The sequence below is a fragment of the Clarias gariepinus genome, chromosome 21 (assembly GCF_024256425.1).
Source record: "Clarias gariepinus isolate MV-2021 ecotype Netherlands chromosome 21, CGAR_prim_01v2, whole genome shotgun sequence".
Taxonomy (NCBI): Eukaryota; Metazoa; Chordata; class Actinopteri; order Siluriformes; family Clariidae; genus Clarias; species Clarias gariepinus.
Window position 1 is genome coordinate 10,898,781 of NC_071120.1, and position 21,425 is coordinate 10,920,205.

At 38.6% G+C, this 21,425-nt stretch overlaps 1 protein-coding gene across 1 annotated transcript in view; it reads right to left on the reverse strand.

Annotated features, from left to right (window-relative positions):
- The window catches only part of ssh1a (slingshot protein phosphatase 1a), a 52,884-nt gene extending 34,869 nt beyond the window's left edge, over positions 1-18,015 (reverse strand). Inside the window, exons 1-2 of the mRNA XM_053480930.1 lie at positions 17,629-18,015; positions 8,840-8,877 (exon numbers count right to left, since the gene is read on the reverse strand). Of these exons, the coding sequence (XP_053336905.1) occupies positions 8,840-8,877; positions 17,629-17,700 (110 nt within the window). The 5' untranslated portion in view covers positions 17,701-18,015. The remainder of the gene's footprint in view (positions 1-8,839; positions 8,878-17,628) is intronic.
- Positions 18,016-21,425: the final 3,410 nt, after the last annotated feature.

The window sequence follows — 21,425 nt, forward strand, 5'->3', positions numbered from 1 at the left end:
GATGAACGTTCCCGGCTCTTTATCACCCAGGAGATGAATTCTGACAGGATCATGGTGTCGAGAGAACATGAGCGTTAACACACATCAAGAGTCGCGTCACCTGTCGGGTATCATGATATTCACGAGTTGCTACCGTACTAAACAACGTGAACAATACTACGGCAAATATGCTGCGTACATCTGGAGCCCTTAAAAACTATATGAAAGAAAATGTATGCATAAATAATAGTGTAAAAAAAAACAGAATAAAGAAGATATAGAAAGAGAAGATATGCTACTTTCAAATCTAAATGAAAAAGGCCCTTATACTTTATATCATAAAAAAAAAAAACCTTCATCAGTTCAAAAACTTAGGGTTAATACACGCTAATGAGTGAGCAAATTAAAATCTAATTAATAAACGTGATCCCAGACCTTCATACCACACACACACACACACGTCACCGTAACGTAAAAGTTTTAGTTCATTTCAATCTCCAACAGATGGCGCTGTACATGTTTAAAAACGCTACAATTAAATTCCGCGTGAACGAAGTTACACATAAACATGCTCTAGACTAACACTGAGATTGTTAATTAACAAATGTTAATTAAGCTAAACTGGAATAAAAAACCAACATTAAACAGATGAGACTAAATTTTTCTATCTAATCATAATGCATAATGCTATCTAATCATAACTTTGTTGGTGTAATTAACTCGTCGTTGACTTGTTTACCAAGAACTAAACAAAAATAAAGGGTCCTTGGCTAGCAATAGCTCTTACATTGACCTAAATATACTCTCGTACATTTTAACGCAAAAAAAAGGTTGTTTTTGTTTCCTCCTGTGGTGGCTAACACAGTGAAGTACGGTGAACTAGTTAGCTACTGTGGATCATTATTACAGAATAACAATAAGAAACATTATCATTATATATCATTAGAGCTGTCCAGGGTGTACCCCGCCCCGTGCCCTCAGGCCCCTGGGATAGACTCCAGGTCCCCGCCACCCTGAATATAGGATAAAGCCGTATAGAAGATGAGATGAGCTGATCATTAGAGCTGTGCACTTTAAACAGTCTTTCCTTATTTGATTCAATTTAAAGTCAAAGCAGGACTTTTAATTGTGCAGAATACCAGTGTTTAAAACCTCCCTGTACCACGTCTCTATACACTCCCCTGCTACACTTATCCCAGTGTTCACTAGTGCACGAGGTCAGGACTGTAGGTGAACACCCAGTCGAGTTCCTGTAAGGTACAGTACAAGTGGCGTTGGAGAATAATTGTGTGGACAGTCAGTGTGTAAACACACAGACGCATCTTTTATGCCAGCTGGCGACAAGTTATTTGTCTCTTTTTTTTTTTCCCAGATCGAGCGCTGAATGTTTACAGAAACGACTGCAGTGGTCTCCAGCCACCTCGGCCAGGATCCTCGATTTTATTCCTTAAATCCCCACACACACACACACGACAGACAGACAGACAGACAGACAGAAATTCCTGCACACACAGCGTCCCCCTCTCCAGGGAAAGACGTTACACAACACAGCCCCAGCGCTGATGGATGGAGGAATGAAAGATGGAAGGAAGGGAAAAACACAGTGATTATCTCCATCCACTCAGGCACTGTTCTGATCGTGATGGATGTAGACACCAAGGCACTAATGATATCACACTAATGACTTTTAAAAATCAGCATTCTGGACAAGATTCCACCTCAAACGATCTTCACCACAGCTCTGATGAATCCTCCATTCTGATTGGTCAGAAGGTGATCAGTTTCTGTAACAGTACTGTAACTGCAAACCAGAGGGTGATATTAATGTAGCCTGCAGGAAAATATTACCGTTTCCATAGTAACAGCTGAATCGGGGGACTGGAACGGGTTAAAGTGTGTGTAAGTGCTGATAAGGTTAGGTTTACCGAGAGGAGTCTCCAGTATCAGCGCTTCGGAACAGTAACTGTTTTCACAGACATTCCATAACATTAAATGTAACTACAAATAGTTAAATGTACAATGTGCTGATAAAAAAATTATAAATCACAGGTAAATTGATGCAGTATAAAAAGATTCAAATATTCTTTTAAACATACCGAAAAGCATCCAATGTGAGCATGCATATCACATGATTGTGTCCAAGATTACTGGGAATCATTTGCACTTTTGATGCGATCTGCATCGGCCAAACGCCTGACATGCATCATAGGATATACGTTTAAATGATCATGGTATAACGATAAAAGGATATATATATATATATATATATAATTAGATTCATATATTATATTATATTAATATAATGTAAATCATACTATTTTTCTTTTCATGAAGTGTGTATCCTTTTTTTGTATACACTGTATAGATATACTACAATATATATATATGCTAATATAAATAGTATGATTTATATTATATATTATATTATATTATATTATATTATATTATATTATATTATATTATATTATATTATATTATATTATAGTATAGTATATTATAACATAGCAATAAATGTAAGTTTTTCTTTTCCTGAAGTGTATATAATTTTTTTGGGCTGATAAAAATAATAATAATAATAATAATACATTATTATTATTTTTTTTAATGTTATTTTCACAATTTTCTTTTTTTATTTATACACTACCATTCTAGTACATCTATCCAGTGTATCTGTACTACGCAATGACAGAAGTTGAACCAGTTTGTAGCAGTTTTTGATTTGTTTAGTTTTATACAAAAACATTGTTTATGATTCTTTCTTTATATACTGTACTGAAGCCAGGACTAAATTTACTTAAATGAAATTGTGACTGCGGTGTATACCATAGAATCTTATCTTATACTGCCTGACGTAACTCCCAACTATTTCGACCTCTTTGATCACATCAGGTGAGCAAAAACACCTTTGTAGTCGCAACACAATAACTGACATTTGGTAATCAGAGACAACAAGCCTCCACAAGCTACAGAAACCTGGAAGAGATCTTTTCCTCATCTGATGAACAGGACCCTGACAGCATAACTACATTATAACTTCATATTGCACATGAGGGGGGCAAGATGCAACAATCCGGTCCACTCTGACATTGGACATGTTTAGCTAATGGGGATCCCAGGACACAGTGCTTAGGAAAAAATAAAAGAATAAAATAAAAACAAACCAAGAGGTAACTGTTGAGTACCAATCCCATCACAATGAATGGTGCTCCATCTCAGGACAGCTGATCCAGCGCAGGAAACATCTGCTAATGAGCTGATGAGTTGGATTATTTGGTTTAAGATGGTAAGAACTATGATTTGTCAAATAAGCAACCAGCGTTCCTGCGTGTGAAACAGAGTGCATTTTTACTTACAGTATCATAGTCTCAGCGTCTATACTGCTTTATCCTGTATACAGGGTCTGGGGGGACTGGAGCCTTAGCGGTCATGGCGGGGTACACCCTGGATGGGGTGCCAATCCATCACAGGGCGCACACACACACTCTCACACTCATTCACACATTATAGACAACTCCATTTAGCCGAATCTGCATGTCTTTGGACTGTGGGAGGAAATCCACCAAGCACAGGGAGAACATGCACACAGACCCGAGGCGGGAATCGAAACCGGACCCTGGTGTTGCAAGGCGACATCGCCATTACCATTAGTACCACTTCACATCACATCTTTGATTTTTCCTTAACAACAGCCTGGTTTAACGCACGAAACATGTTAGTTTTCCTCCTTAAATCGTTCCTCTCTCTTATTCTATGCAAATTTAAAAGCCTTCCTTTTCTGCTTACAAAAAAAAAAAAAAAAAAAATTTTTGATTTAACAAATGAAGTGTTCGTTAATGTTTGCTGTCGTTACATTAAACACTGTAATGCTTTTTAAGCGGGACTAAACAAATGAAGCAGAAGAAAAGAGACCCTCTGTAATTCCATCACATTTTTCCCCTTGCAGTTATGCAACACACACACACACACACACACACACACACACACACACACACACACACACACACACACACGAGCAAGCACCCAAACAAAAACACAGATAGCTGTGCTTGGCTGCTCCAGTCGCTGTACCCACATGGTGAAATCACTGCCAGGCTCAAAGCCATGCAACACTCACTGATATCATCGTGTAGAACCCAAACAGACATTCTTGCTTCAACACTTTCATGTACAGTTAACTTAAAAAAAAAAAAAAAAAAGTAATGGTTAAGCCTATCAAAAAAAAAACAAAGGTGGTAGACTAGTCATGGCCAGTTAGCCTGACATCATGGGTATACGGATACCACAGGAACCTACTGCACGTCTGGAGTCGAGCAAGTGTGATACATGTCTACTGAATTACCAAATAGGGTGTGTTTTAACAGGGAAATTGTGCTGAACCCCAACCATGCACGGCTAAATAACCATGGCCGAATTCTGCCCTAATCCGTCGTCTCCTTGTGACCATTTATGTTTTGTATATTTTACGATCTTTTAATGCCCTTTTTACACGATATAGACAAAAGATATGAACAATTATTGCATTCAGGTGTCAAGCAATCTAACTGCTTCAGCATACCAAAACATCTTGGACAATGCTATGCTTCTAACTTTGTGACAACAGTTTGGGGAAGACCCCTTTTCTATTCCAACATGACTGTGTCCCAGTGCACAAAGCGAGGACTATAAAGACATGGTGTGATGAGTTGGAAGAACTTGACTGGCCCCAACACAGAGCCCTGACCTCAACGCCATCGAGCAGCTTTGGGATGAACTGGAACGGAGATTGCGGAGAATTCTCATCCAACATCAGTGCCTCCTGACCTCATACATTTTTTACAGAATGAATAGACACGCATTTCCATAGAAACACTCCAACATCATGTGGACATCCTTCCCAAAGCTGTTCCAGCTGCAAAAGGGGGAACTTCATAATGAAGTATAGTATATGTATTTGAATACAGTTTCATTGCAGGTTTGGCCAAAAGCTTTTGTCTATATAGTGTATTTTGCCATGCTGTAACGCCTCTCAGTATCAAAGCATTGCTTGACCATTTAAAAACACACAAATCACTAGCGAAGGTTTAAGAAAAAAACACTATAATTCTTAACATTTGCAGACTTGATCATCACACCTGCTGGAACAATGTGGCATAACAATGTCCCATGCACAAAGTGAGCTCCAAGACGACAAAGTTTGACCAGGTTGCCATTTAAAACTGCAAGACCTTGAGTGACCTGAATAGAGCCATGACCTCCACCACACTGAACCAAAAGTTTAGGATGAACCAGAAGACAGACCGTGCACCAGGCCTCCTCACACTAACGTCACTTTTGGAGCTACCTTAACACACATCCTCACATCCATGCTCCATCATGTAGTAAAAAACACAAAGGTTAAGACAGATAGATCTAATCGCCTGGTGTCCACAAACTAAAATGAAATACTACCTAAAAATACCTTAAAATTTTGATATTTTCCAAGATGTTAATTCCATCATGAACTTTTCCAACAGTAACATCAGAGTAAAATGTTTTAAAATCCCGAAGGCGGCCGAGCTGAAGTGTCCTGAACCGTCAGAGGTGCGGTGACTTTACATTCCAACCTTACACTCAGAGCACCATGTCCTGTGAGGTTTTTAAAATGATCTATTTGTTCCACTTGGCATTTCAGGTCTATGAAAGTGCAGTGGAATTTATGAGGGTTCAACCGTTTTAATCATTGCATAATTCTGAGCTGTAGCTTTGGGGATCGATGAGGTCAGCACAAGGCAGGTCGAGACCAGTCAGGGAGATCACCACGTCTGAAGGCAGGCACGAGTCGTTTCAAACAATGCAGAATTTACCTGTTGATGATGTTTATTAGCATCTGTAAAGCATCTGAAGATCAGATCAGAAAACTAATCGCTCAACTAACTGGTCTGTAAAACCGGAAAAATGTTTCCCAGTCGAGTAACTGTCCGCTTCAACTAAAGCTGTGAATTTTACACAGACTGTCGATAAGAATAAACTATATTCCATTATTTTCTGTTTTCTGATTTGTGGTTTATCGTCGGATTTCTCTCACAGGTGTTGAAATAATAAAATCCGTCTGCTTTAGCTATCACAAGACAGATGTCCATTAATTTATTACTTACTTTTAAGACCTCTTACTCATTGTCTACACCGCTCTATCATGTATTCAGGGTCGCGGGGGCCTGAAGCCTATCCCAGGAGACTTGGGGCACTATCGGGGTACACCCAGGACAGAAAAATTAAACATTCTACTTTATAATTATAATAATAATAAAATGCTATAATTTAACACAATATGATCTTCTCTGAGGTGACTGTGAACTGATAATATGCCTTTAATCTTAGCAGGAAGACAAAGTTAAACAGTAATGTTTAGGCGTTTAAAACTTTATGTAAGAAACAATAATAAATAAATAAAATAATTAATTAATTCAATGAAATAAATATTAATACACAATATTTGGGGAAAATATAACCCTTGGTTTCGACTCCCAACTACAGATAGCTGTATGGGACGCAAACTTGCCATCTCTGGATGATGAATATTTCAATCACTGGTCATCATATTGGAATCAGCGCATCTCTACTTTTCTTTTCCCCCCACTTTGTTTTAAGCATAAGATTAAAGTAAAGAATGTTAAAACTTTGGTCAACAAAAATCATAAAACATGCGCTCTCCATCCAAAAAAACAAAATTTTAATTCCAGAGATATTTGGTAAATAATTTAATTACCCCCACCTAGCTATTAAAAAAAAAAAAAAAAAAACATAAGACGGATATTTTTAAAGATGACTTCATCGTAAAACCTCAGTATTTATCACAACATACCCCCCCCGGCCAGCCCCCTGTCCCAGAGAGTCACAGAGGATATAGAGTCAGACACTGCCGGCTTTGTCCTGAGCCTCACTGCACAAGAATCGCTGACCTCTTTTCCAACATCCTGTTTTCGAGAAAGGAGGAGGAAAAAAAGCTGAGATTTTCTGACCCACAAGAGGAATGAGAAAGATGGAAAGAAAGACCGGTACGGGGGAGTGAGCGGCGCTCCGAGAGAACAATCCTTCTTTTGCTTTCGAGATGACCTTGTTTAGGTCAATAACACCTTCTGTGCCGCACTCAGGCTGTGCTCATTTAATCAGGTTTACAGTAACAATACAGTGTGCGGTACCTATTAGAAAGCCGTCATGGAAGTATGTCGGTTTAACCTTTGTGTCTTTAAATTATGAAGTAAAAAAAAAAAAAAAAAAAAAAGGGAATTATAGTTCAAAAAACATTTTTAATATACACTCTAATGAGGAAATTACAGGAACGAGGAAGTTTACAACACAAAATAACCATCAAAAGAAGGAACGTCATCTTCCTATAAAACATTAACAAGATAAAACTTAAAAAAAAACAAAAAACAAGCAACTACGGGATGTACTACACTTACAGACGCACTTCATTTATAACTTACAGTAGCTGTACGAAATCACCTTTTCTAAAATGTAATAAAACTCTGTATATCTGCATTCCTACTCCAAGAAAACTAAAGTCAACTAGCTAATGTTTTTTATATACATACACACTGTATGTGTTAACCTGGGAAACATAAATAGGACTAAATAAATTGTCAGATTTCTATATGAATGTTACACAGCAGCACTTTGAGAAATCTTACAGGAATACCTCAGGTCTGTAACGTCTATATGACTGTACATCCCCAGGGATTGCTAGAAACACAACAGTCACTTGATCTTCAGAAACCAGTCCTCAGCCACAACCTTTAACATCCGCTACAGACTTCCTCTTCCTCCAGCAGGACAAATATTGATATCTCATGCATATCTCATGCAAGCTTTGCCTTTATTTCAGACAGAAATCATCAGCAAACTGTATTAGGTACTAAAAACTGCGTCAGCAAACTGGAAAACTTTTCACCTTAGATAGCTTTCTGTCGCTGTCCCATATTCAGAAGGTAAAAGAACATTTTGGGGGTTTTTTTTGGGCCGCTGACTCTGACTATCGCTCTCCCAGAGGACATGGGAAGTTGTTCGAAAGCCTCTAACCAATGCCTTATCTTTTTTTTTTGTATGCCCTAGTTATCTCGAATTCACAGCAGTGGAATACTTTCAATTTTTTTTTATATTTAGTCATCCAGTATGAAATTTACCAGACAAAAAAATAATAACAATAGATATGAGAGGAACATAATGCCAGTCATTGTCAGGAAACGCTTTTTATAACTAAGAAAGCTACAGCACATCCTAGGGGTGACTGAAAATATTTTAACTAAAAATGAGCTAATTTCCATTATAAACTGTCATAATTGCATGATTTCACTTATCAAGTAATCAACAAGAATTTGGCTAGTACAAAAGTGACTACGTACTGTAGTGCGTGTGTATGAGCCACCTGTTCTCGGAACACAGACGTACACCGACATATGGGACTCTTCATACGTCCTCTCAAAGAGAACTCGGATGATCAGATGTAAGAAAGACGGCAGTTTTCTGTAACAGGGATGTCTAAATGCCACGCTCGCCCCCGGAGAGCTTAGCCATGAGTGACATTTTGCAGGAGGTGTAAAATTAAAAGGCCGCTTTCGATTGCTAATGACCCAAATTCTTTTGATGAGAGATTGTCCAGAGCAGAGCACTCGTACCATCTTCTGTACCTGATCTCCTCTGTTCATCTCGATATGATTACAGGTTCGTATAAAAGGATGAACAAACCTGCACTGTGAGCAGGTTTAAGGAAAATCATGACAAAGATTCGGGCATACATGTCCAAATTAAGTAATCTGTCTCTATTATATAAAAAAAAATTAACTGTAGTTGCTTCCATTTGGGACTTGAACACAATATTCATGCACACCTTTAGACTTCTTACCTCTGATTCAGCCTTCGGTCATCCTCACTCCCGAAATCCTAAATTAGAAAGACAGAAATAGAAAGACAGTTAAACATTTGTAATAGAGAGAGAGAAAAAAAACAGCAATTGACCCATGTTCATAAAACAGAGCAGGACACCACATCTCCAAAAAAAGAAAAAAAGGAGCACCAGTTTGTGTGCTAGGAATCTGCATACCATATCGCACAAAGTATACAAGCAGGTCGATCTAAATATAAATCAGATCAAATGGTCTCAGATAAAACTGCTGCCAAACTTGGAATGTGCTGATAATTACAAGATGTGTGCTATCATGGGCACTTTTTACCACTTCTGCATTCCAAGATGTTTTAGGGCGATACCAGCTCCTAAGGTTCCTGTCGTTGAAAAAAAAAAATTTAAGGCAGCCTCGCATGTTAAGTAAATCCCATGAGTTCAATAAAAATTAAGAAGTATGAGAGAAAGAACTGACACCTTCACCTCTACTGACACCTTCACCTCTACAATTAAAAAGTGATAAAAGTTATATTTTTACTGTATGTGTTGATCTGTTGTGTCCCACATGCTGAGAGGTCAATCCATGTCAAATCACCTGATTGAACATCTTAGGTTTTCTTCCTACTTTCAGGAAATAATGTCATTATATCAAGAAAGTAGTGCGCAGAATTTCAGCCTTGCATCTGTAGTACTGTCTGACTAATCGTGGCTTAAAAAGAGGGAGGTGACTCTGGAAAACTAGATTTCCTGCTATAGAAAAAGTTACAAAGTTAATAAGTTAATAATTTGGACCCGCTTATGCTGGATGCATGAAGTTTTCACGAACTGTTGTTTAGTATAAGATGTTCTTAAACTCTAAAATTCAAGGTCCAGAGTTGCATATTTGTCAGCTTATGGTCTGCTGAATGTACAAACATTTAAAACAGAAATTCATGCATTTGGTCAGCTACATTTCCACAAAACACCAAAACAAATCAAAATAATTAGAAAAGACATGTAAATGGAGTAAAATATAAAATAAATAGACATTAAACCTCACCAAACCCCCACCAATCCCACCAATTTGGGATTAAGTAAATTAAATTCGCTTCGCTTGACTTTTCACTGACGCAAAGCCGGTTTGCCGAACAACTTAGCCAATCGGTTTGTTCATATGCTATTGCAAATTTCTTGCAAAATTTGATTTCTTAAGGCAATAAACTGTACGATGCCATTTGTACTCTAAGGTTTTACTGTATAATGATAACTGGTGAAAAGACTACACATGAAAAATGCGACCACACCCTGTTTTTTATTTCCAATCAGGCCTGTATTTTTGTGCACTATTCATGAGATTATTGAGCAATCAGAAACGTTTTCTTGAGCCTTTGAGACGGATTTATCTGAGCAGGAACATGCAGAAAGAAAAAGAAGAACTTAAAGTTCGCTACATTTTTATAAATGTACTGTTAGAGGCAGTCATCTTAAAAGGAAGTTTCCCACGAAAAGTCTACATTTCAAGTGTGAAATACCTCATCGACAGTAGCATGTAGTGTGTAACAATCTCCAAATTATGCTATTCGAAACCTACAGAGAAATTTTAGCACTTTACAGTGCTCAAGTGTAGAAATACATACAGGTAATCTGTTACCTTGATAAGTGACCTAGACCAGATAGCTTTTGTTGGATCTCCCCTGGAGATTTTACATTTTTACCTGGGGACGGAATTAAAAAGGTCAAATTTGAATCATTTCCAGCATGAGTTATATTCTTATATTCTGTTTCTCAAGAAGAAAAATCCCCCATCATACAAGCTACACAATAAATCAAAAATAATAAGCTTATATACAGTATGTATTAGTTTGTGTGTGAATGGGGAAATTATTATAGTTGTTCTACAGATTTTACACAGCCAGTAAAATAAAATCTGTTAATGCAGTCTAACCTTGTGTCCTTGGTTGTTAGTTGTTTTGTAAAGATTTTACTGTACGATTGTTAATCTGATAACTTATCAACGACATCTGATAACTTAGAATAATGTAAACCTATACCTAATTCCTCTATCTAAGAGCAGAGATTGAATGTGGGGGTTGGGAACATGTTTCCTGACCACACAAACAAGATTTCATCATAACAATAAATGCTTTAAAAATAGTCCTTCATTGTTTGGGGAGGGCAAAACACCGGTGATTAGGTTACGAACCACAACAGGGAACAATAAGAAACGCAGGTAGGAACAGCCGTCCCACACCTGAAGGGGAAGCGGCTCGGTTCAGCCTGGAACTACCCTCAGGAGACACTTTCCCACAATGCTGCTTTCCGTCTCACTCTGTCTACAAACAGAAACGCCACTGATGGTAAGGAAAACTGGAGGAATAAATCACGGTAGATAGTTTCCAATGACACATTTAACATTAATTATAATTGCATAAGCTGTTAATGTTTTTATAGTCAGAATTTCACATTGTGTCACTTTCCTCTCAAATCTGTCCATCTAATGAACATCTACAGTACAGGTACTAACCATTTCAAAGAAAAAAAAGAAAAAGAAAAAAAAAAATCAATTAACTATTTTAATACCCATAAATGGTCTTACGTCTTCATTTGAAGGTGAACCCATAAGAAAGTTGTAAATAAATAAGCGTCATGTTTCACCTTTCCCATCCCAAGCCCAGCTCTCGCTCAATAGAAATTGCTGAGTCATCTCACACTTCAGGGGCTTTACTGACTAGCAAGCAGCAACACTTGCAGGACTGCTGTCAAGGCATACGTTAGGTTGATTGTGTGTGTGTGTGTGTGTGTGTTTGAGATGATCATGTTGATGGAATCTGCATCTGACTTGATGCTTTGTTTTTAACAGCCAATCAGTTCCTGTGGATAAAACGACTGAACTGTCTTATATCATTTATACTGCAGGTAATAGAATGATGGGCATTTGTGAAAAGGATTGTTCCTTGCAACCTAAACAATAAAGCTGTGAATCACATTCCCATCAAGTAGGTGGTGGCAACGCACTAACCGACCATAAATTTAAAAGAAGAAAAAGCAACGCTCTCACAAAACAAGAGTATTTTGCAAGTACTTTGTGAAAGCAGTTTGTATTTTTCTGCAATTGCTTTGGGACTGCTTTTGCACTACCGCTCAAAAGTTTGGGATCACTTCTAAATATATATATATATATTTTTTTGTAATTTATTTTCTACATCGTACATTTTACATCAGTTGTTCTTCTTAAGACACGGAGGTCAGTCTTTCTAGAATAGTCCTTGCAAGAACATTATAGTCAGGTGCACTTGCAAAACCCATCAAGCACCATGATGAAACTGTCTCTCATGAAGATCTCCCCGAGAAAGCAAGATCAAAACGTTCCTCTACTGCAGAGGAGAAGTTCATTTAAAGTTACCAGCCTCAGTAATCACCAATTAACAACCAGCACCTCAGATTAGAGCCGTTATGAAGGATTTACACATCATTAGTAGCAGATACACATCAATATCAACTGTTTAAATGAGATTATTGAATATTGTGTTATTTGGACGCATTTATCATTGCTTTACAGTGTAGAAAGAAATAAAAATCAGGAACGACCATGGAGTTAAAAAGTGATCCCAAACTTTTTAGAGGTACAGTAGTATATTTTTAAAGGCTTAATCCTCAGAACACTCTACTGACCTACATACAGTGCCATAAAATATAGTATTTGCTCCCTTCCTGAATTGTAATTTTTTTATGCATATTTGTCACACTTATATGAATTAAAACTAATTTTAAGATTACAAAAAGGTAACCAAAAATAGATAGAGTAAAATAAATGCTTGTAAATGTAAATACAACCTGCAGTTTTTGAATAATGATTTCAATTATTAAAGGGAAAAAAGCTGTCCAAACCTACTTGGCTGTACAATATATAAAAAAGTCATGAAAATAAATGAAATCATCATTTGGAAATTGTGTTTTGTATATACTCCAGTTATCCAGGCAAATACTGTCCTTTTTTACAGCATTGTAGATATGAAAAGCTAACTAACAAGCTTCATACAATCTGATCGATTTACATTAACTAGCTATAAGCCTACAAACGCAAATGTAATTGTTACCCAAAGCTATAAATAAATGTTAGATTAGAAAAAGGGAAGTTAGTGTACATTTGTGACCTTGTTCACAGTACACAAGAAACAAGGCGGGTTAAAGGGGTAATGACAATTAAAACTGAACAAAAACTGTGCTTTTGAATGCTCAGTTCTGATTGACTGATCAATTATTAAGTTTCTAATTCATTATTAATATGAATGGCATACACTCTAAATAAAAAAAAATGTTTATCATAGTTACAGTAACCTTTTCTGTAAGGAGACATTTATCATTAGCATTTTTGGAAGGGGTTTCCAGAGTTGGCGTTTTGGACAGATCAGAGATATACCTGTAATTTTCCAAAACAGGACAGAGGACTGTGCTTTGCAGTTTCCCTGTTACTTGACACGCTTGTTTTTGCTTTGTCTTATTAACTTCACGACAGTGTAAAAGAGAGGCTTGTGAAAGAACAACCGTTTATGTTGTACAAAACAAATCACTTTTTGGATTCAAATAAGGAAACACTTTGAGAGCTTTTGGATAATTACTGCAGTGATTAATATGTGTCAACTGCCAACAATCCGAACCATAAGCTAAAGGCGATCCAATGAAATACTAGATGGTACGACATCTGTGCTTACTATACCAAAATACGATTGGCATGGATGTTCCATAATATTAAATGGAATTATACATTTATTTATATAGCACAACATGTTATACTTTTTTTTTTTTTTTATATATATAGTTTGGTATGAAAAGTGCAAATTAATCCGAGAGCAGAGAGAAAGGAGCTTCTGAGACACTGTAGGAAACGGGTCCAAAAGTATCTATATCCACAGTAAAATGAGACCGATATCTACATAACCTGAAAAACCAGCAAAACAAAAAAAAAAGGCCAGCCGACAGATTGCAGCTGCACATGGAGACACAGATCTTACTTTTTAAATTTAAAGAATGTTCTCGGATCTGATTGGTCACAAGGTAAAAGGGTGTGGCTTGCACATTTCCAATCATAAACTGTCCCATTGCTCCAGGAGGGACAGGTGCATTTCACAAAGTAGATGGCATCATGAGGAAGGACGATTAGGTGGATATACTGAAGGAACATCTCAGGGGAAGAAAATCGGCCAGAAAGTTAAAGCTTCGTTCCTCCAAACAGACAATGACCCCAAGAAAACCTCCAAGGTTTGGCCAAAATGCCTTAAAGACAATAAATTCAAGGTATTGAAGCTCAATGCAATAAAACAAATCTGTGGGCAAAACTGAAAAAGCGTGTGTAAGTCTCAGCCCTACAAACCTGACTCCAGTTCTGTCAGGAGAAACCCTGGAGAAAAAATGCCAGGAATCTTTTGTAAGAAGCTTGTGAAAGACTACCTAAAACATTAGATCCGAGTTTAACAATTTAAAAACAATATTAAACTCTATGACTCACTGGAAATGTGATGTGAAAGAATCTTAAAATAAAAGTAGTAATCCTAACTGGCGTAGGACAGTAAAGGTTTACTAACTGTAGTAAGTCTGACTTTAACTGTATATGAGAAATATTTCAAGATTTGCTATTGTAGGAAATAGTAGCAAAGTTTATTCTTCACTTATTTCTTCACAATTCGTGCAGAATATAATTCTTCGGTATCATTTATATATACATCATTAGCATAATATTACATCATTGTATCATGCAGTTGTTCTACACACATCCCCCCACACACATGCATACTGTCTTCACGTTTTCTCATTTTTCACCTTCTAATGCTCCATTAATACTGTGGGTATTTTGCGCTCTCTCGCTCTCTCTCTAATGGTGTAAGGAGATGACATCACTGCAGCTCTGAGTCTCTCTATTGGATGGGATATTCTGCAAAATCCAAATGTGTGTATGTGTGTTAGCAGTAAGATGATGGAGCAGCCCCACCCTCACCAGGGACAGACCACTTCACTCATGTTGAGGGGAGTAGCCCCCACTCCCTTCCTCCTTAACAGTACTACAGTCCCTTAGGGTGGAATGACATCAGTAGTACAGCAGCGCAATCTTCCCAAACTGAACATTTGTTTTTGATGTGCTAATGAACCAGTAATTCCGAATCAGTGACGTATACACAACCTGTTACACAACTTTGAACTACAGCCCAGTTCCTGAGACCAGAAAGTGAAAACCAGCATGACACACTGCAACACACATGCAATATTTTACATAATATCTTAAGACTATGACAACCGTAAAGGATGTCAGACTGTAAAATAGTGTGTCTCACCTAATCTGCTTTGTTTACACTGCGGCTCAGTGTGAGCATGTGTTGCTTGCGCCCTCTACTGATGAAACTGCCATTCTGCAGCCGAATGTAAAATGACATCATAGCAAGATTTTAAAAATTACTATACACAACCTGTGATAAATGGAATTTTACAAATCCCCAGCATCGTTATCGATAAACAGAGCACTGTATTCGTACTTTTACCAAATAGTGACAGGCGCTGGTGATACGCTTCTCTCAAAAGGTCACGTGATGCCATTAAGACACAACCTGAGCCATTTTGCGCCTGTGCAGCCTTTATCTCTACCCAAAAGGATGCCCGATGCTCCTCAGGGAACCATTACAGTTACAGACAAATGGGCGTCACAGTTATAGTTAATCGAATGAAAAACAGATGAAACGCGTTATTGTTATAAGGCATGACGTAGACTGCGTTACTAATCAAACCTTAGAAGGTAACGTGGAATCGGCCGTATTGTGGATGAGTTTAATGGTTCATTGCACAGGAAAATGTCAGGTGCATATTCAAAATCAATGGGTCATTGTACTAGCAAATAGAAGGTCTGTGTGTATGTGTGTGTGTGCATCATGAAATAGTTGTGGTAACATAACCAAACCTTCTGCAATGACAGAGGCCTTTTCACAATGTCCTGATCATGAGATCTCATAAGTCTCATGAACCTCAACATAAAAGAACTTTATGCTAAACTATTTGACAGTACATCATCTAGCAAATTACTGACATGCCTATTAGAAGCGTGCAATCACAAGTGTGTACATACAACCCGAAATAAGTCCCTATTTTTCTGTCTTGTAATAGGATTTGTACGCATTGATAGACATTTTATGCTGTAATACAAGCAGTTAGAGACGAAAGACGGTGGTGTATTGTTGAAGAGATGCTATTGGGTTTATTCTTGTTATGTCTTGTTCTTAAAATTAAATATGTACAGTCATTACTATTGACATGACTGTGAGAAAAATTGTACCTTTTGTAGCAAAATAATAATCTTGATTCACAATAATCGTGGTTCACATTTAGAAATACTTTATGCTAAAGTTGAATTCTTATGTAGTTTATGCTACGTAAAATGTTTTATCGTCTAAATTATGATGTATTTAGATTATGGCGGCATAGTAGTCTAGTGGTTATCACTGTTGCCTTGCACCTTCAGGGTCAGTGTCCAATTCCCACCTCGTGGTCTGTGTGGGGGGGTTCCATGTTCTCTCTGTGCTTGGTGGGGTTCCTTCTACAGGCTAAAGACATGCAGATTAGGATAACTGTTGTACCCAAATTGCTCGTAGTGTGTAAATGTTGACTGGAGATTCCACCACGGTCGTTAAAATGGGCATAAATACAATGGTAATCACCTCTGGCCTTCACAGTACCTAATTGGACTACCAAGGTTCTTAGATAGACGGATGGATGGATGGATGGATGGATGAAAAGATTAAGATTTTATTTAAAAACAGATATAATTATAGTTATAATTTCCATTGAATATATGCGATATTAAGATTTTATACTAGATTTAGACTTTATACTATGAGTAACATTCTCATCTTACATTATTCTAGATTACCTCAGATGTCAGATGCTAATATTCACCTTTATATTATGGTGTATTTTACCTCAGATTTTAGACTTTGGCTTTATTTTTACCATCACAGGATTTCTGTTCATTATACCAAGTGCTTTTTGAGAGAATAGGACATCTCTGCATGTCTTTACATCTATATTGAATATAATATAAACTGTATATTTGCGTTTGTGATACAGATAGAAATACAAAATAGAATGCTATCCATCTACACTATACATTTCTGTAGGAATTAAATGTACACTGTATTTCCTGACCAAACAGACTTGCTCATCCTTTATTGAACACGAAGTCACAATCTGCTGTAAAATCTGGTCATGTTATTTATTAGACAATGTTTATTTGATATATTTTAATATTTCAGTGTGTATACTGTATAAATAGGTCCATGGCTAGCCCAGGCTAGCTGAGATGTGAGTAGGACTGACAGGTATAGGGCGCTGTGCTACATCACCGGCTAGCTCATTCACCATAACACAGATGAGGGCTGAAGAGTAAATAACGAAAATGCTTAATGTTTAATGTGAAAATGTTATAAAACTGGCAGTCTAACATGTCAAGTCAGGTATTTAACTCGGTGTCATTTGATTTAAGACAGAATACACACGGCTGGAGCTACAGTAGGTGTTGTCGACATGCCGACGCTAGCAAGCTAGCCAATGATTAACCGGGAAGCACGAGCTGCCTTATATTATTTACTGCACGCGCAGAATACGTTAAATGTCGTTAATGTCTTTGCTGTTGCGTGACTCTGGTGCTTTTCTAACGAACATAACGAGCACATGTTATAAGCTGCAACCCGGTAACTAACACACACACACAGGCCTCCTACACATCCCCGCGTCCCGTTAAACCCTGCCTTTCCTGTTCCTGTTTCCCGGCTCACCGTTTCGGCGTTGGCGGTGCTCGCGCTGGCCGTGCTCGGGGTCGGAGATCTCTGCAGCGTCACCAAAGCCATGCTGTAACGCCTCTGATAATCCCAAAAAGCAGCCCAGAACGGTGCAGAAAGGCGGCTCAGGTCTTTAACAGCGGGTGAAAATGGCCCCAAGCAGCTCTTGGCATCTCCGGCGGCTGGGATGTGATCACGGTGGCGCTTTGCATGAAGCCTCCCTCGCCTTATTCTGGTCCGGGGAAAAAAATAAAAATTACACCAATCGTGCCATGACGCTCCCCTGCTCCTACCTAACACTGGCTGGAAAGAAGAACCCTGACTTCTACCAAAACTTACTATTATTTCTCCAGCTGAAAATAAGCTAGGATGAAGAGAGTAGAAGTGAACTCCCCTCTGTGCGATATCTAACTGGAGTGTAACTGGAGCAGCCACGAAATGCCCCCCCTCCCCGGTCTAACTCTGATTAGGAAAAGGTTACAGACACCAAACCTGCAGCACTTACTGCTATTTCTCCTGTGTTCATGTGGCCGAATTTATATGGAGCTGGGACACAGTGTATAACATACAGGAGGGGGGACTGGAAAAAAAAAAAAAACTGTGTTTACGAAACCGAGCGACAGGGAAACATTCGCTAAGGCGTTTGAATGAAAAGGCGCGGCGGCTTTTCTTTGAAGCTAGCGATTGCGTAATGGGGGGGGGTGCAATCCGTGGCAGGGGGTCGTTTTAGGGCATAACACCGGAAAGCGCGCGGTCTAAACCTGCTGCATGGCGTTAGGTGTCTGAGGCATCTCACATACAGTGTCAGTGCGCTGAGTCAGGCTGCTGGAGCTCACTCCTACAGAGCGGCTCAACACACACATACACACACCAAACACACACACAGTACAGCATCAGGACATGTAATGCTAATGCTATTGGCTGCCGTGGCTTTACAACATTAAGGTCACACTACATCCAGTATGTAGAGGCTGATCTTTATCCGCTGTCATGTTTTGATGATCTAGCATCCAACAAGATTTTTTTCTTTTTTTTATTTTATTATTTATTCATTTATTTATTTTGCATGATTGTATTGGGGCTGGGCGGTGGTGGTGGTGTAGTGGTTAGCACTTTCGCCTTGCACCTCCTGGGTCCGGGTTCGATTTCTGGCCAGGCTTGATTCCGATCTCATGTGAGTTTGCATGTTCTCCTCGTGCTTGGTGGGTTTCCTCCAGGTACTCTGGTTTCCTCCCACAGTCCAAAGACATGTAGGTTAGGTTCATTCATGTTCCTGAATTGCCTGTAGTGTGTGTGTGTGTGTGTGTGTTTTATGTATTTGTGCCCTGTGATGGATTGGCACCCTGTCCAGGGTGTACCCTGCCTTGTTCCCTAACTCTCCTGGGATAGGCTCCAGGCCCCCTGTGACCCTGAATACAGGATAAAGCAGTATAGAAGATAAATGAGTGAGTGAGTGTATTAGGGCTTGTGTCATTCCTCTACACACACTACTGTATATGAACAAAATGAGTTGGCCAAACCTGCAGTGACATTCTATCCAAATACATACACTTTAATAGTCCTTTTGCAGCTAGAACAGCTTCCACTCTTCTTGAAAGGCTGTCCACAACGTTTTTAAGTCTTTCTGTGAGAATTCATGCCCATTCATTCTGTAGGGCATTTATGACCTTGGACAGAAAGGCCTGGCTTGGAATCTCCGTTCCAGTTCATCCCGAGGGTTAAAGGCAGTCAAGTTCTTCCAACTCATCAAACCATGTCTTTATTGTCCCTGTTTGTGCACTGGGACACAGTCATGTTGGAATAGAGAAGGGGTCGTCCCCAAACTGTTCCCACAAAGTTAGAAGCAAAGCATTGTCCAAAATCTCTTGGTATGCTGAAGCATTAAGATTGCTCTTGACTGGGGATAAGGGGCCTGACTGAAACACCTGAATTCAATAATAAACAGGTTTGGCCAAATATTTTTGTCCATATAATGTAGCTTGTATACATTAAAATGAAATGTCTGTGGTGCAAAATACAGTGCAGTAAAAAAAAGCCTGTTTTTGCACATTTGTCACACTTAAATCTTTGAGCATGTAAAATGGAGTTACAGTTACCAGTATTCTCCAGTGAGATTTTTTTTAAGGACTTATTAACAAATGTTAAGTCATTCATTCTGTATCTTATCTCAAAAGTTATCTCTGTTGTGGAGTACCAACAAAACAAGTTCCCGTTGTCATTTATAACATCTATAAACATACAGTCTTTCCAACTTCCCTTCCTTCTCTTTTTTGAACATAATAAGACTAATTACGTAGCTTGTCATAGTTACCAATAAATGGCATCAGAAAACTGGGCAAGTAACAGGGAGAAAGAATAAATAAATGGGATTCTTATTTTAATTATTCCCATATTTCCATTCCTAAACTGCATTTCTGGGCTGGGTTAGTGTCATAGGTTAGCTTAAATGATGTCTCTGGTTTCAACATGGTTGGCCAGTGATTTGACTGTGGACCATACAGTAATAATTCCCTATGATACCCATGACTGTGTGCTCACCTATGCGACAGATTATGTCTCTTATAAAATGTCTCCATAAAAATTCTGTACCTAATACTATGTCTCAGGATCAAGGTGTATAACCTGATAAGCCATAACATTAAAACCAACGACAAGTGAAGTGCATAATAATAATTAGTTTGTTACACTGGCACATGTCTAGTCTTTGGATATGCAGTACAGTATTGGGCAGTAAGTCTACAGGTGATGTGTTGGAAGCAGGAAAAACTCCCTAAGTGTTAAGATCTGAATGAACTTAACAAGCACTAAGCTGTGATTGCTAGACACCTGGGTCAGAGCATCTTCAAAACAATAGGTCTTATGCTGTATTTCTCATATATAGTATTTAGCACCTACCAAAAGTACAAAGGTCATGGACAACCAAGCCTCAGCTAGCCCTTCTGGTCCAATTCCACTGAAGAGCTACTGAATTGCAGCAAAATGGTAATGCTGGCTATGATAGAAAGGTATCAGAACCTCTGCTGTGTATGTGACTGCAAAGTGCCCACACTGGCCCCTATCTATTGTTCAAAAGTACCTACAATGTGCAAATGAGAAATGGACCATGGAGCCATGGAAGAAAGTAACCTGATTGGTGAGTTGCATGTGCTTTGCTTACTTGAGATAGACCTGCCACCAGGATGCACTATGGTAAGAGGGCAAGTTACAGTAGCTGTAGCAGTGTGACGCCCTGGGATTCATGTGGACATCACTGCTGCAGACCAAGTACACCCCCTCATGGCAACAGTATTCTTTGATGGCAGTGGCCTGTTTCAGCAGAATAATGCACCCTGCCACACTGCAAAAATGTTCAGGAATGGTTTGAGGAACATGGTTCAAGGTGTTGTCTTGGCCGTTAAAGTCCCCAGATCTCAATCTAATTTAGTAATTGGGATATGTGCTGGACAAAAAGGCCAATCCATGGCAGCCGCACCTCACAACTTAAAGTACTTAAAGGATCTAAAGTCTTGGTGCCAAAGTGGATCTACAGTATACAATACGAGACAGGAAATTGATATGGCTGATCAGTGCATTCACTCAAGACTTCCACGACACAAGGTGTTGGAAATTCTGGTCCATGTTAAAATGAATGCATCACACAATTACTGCTCAATTTTATCATGTGCATTTTTAAGCCATAAATCTCCCATTCTACCACAACCTGGACGTGTTCTAATCAGATCTGCTTAGATTCGTATCCAGTGCCTGGGGAGGCCCCTGAGGAACATGGAACTCATTGTCATGTTCATAAAACT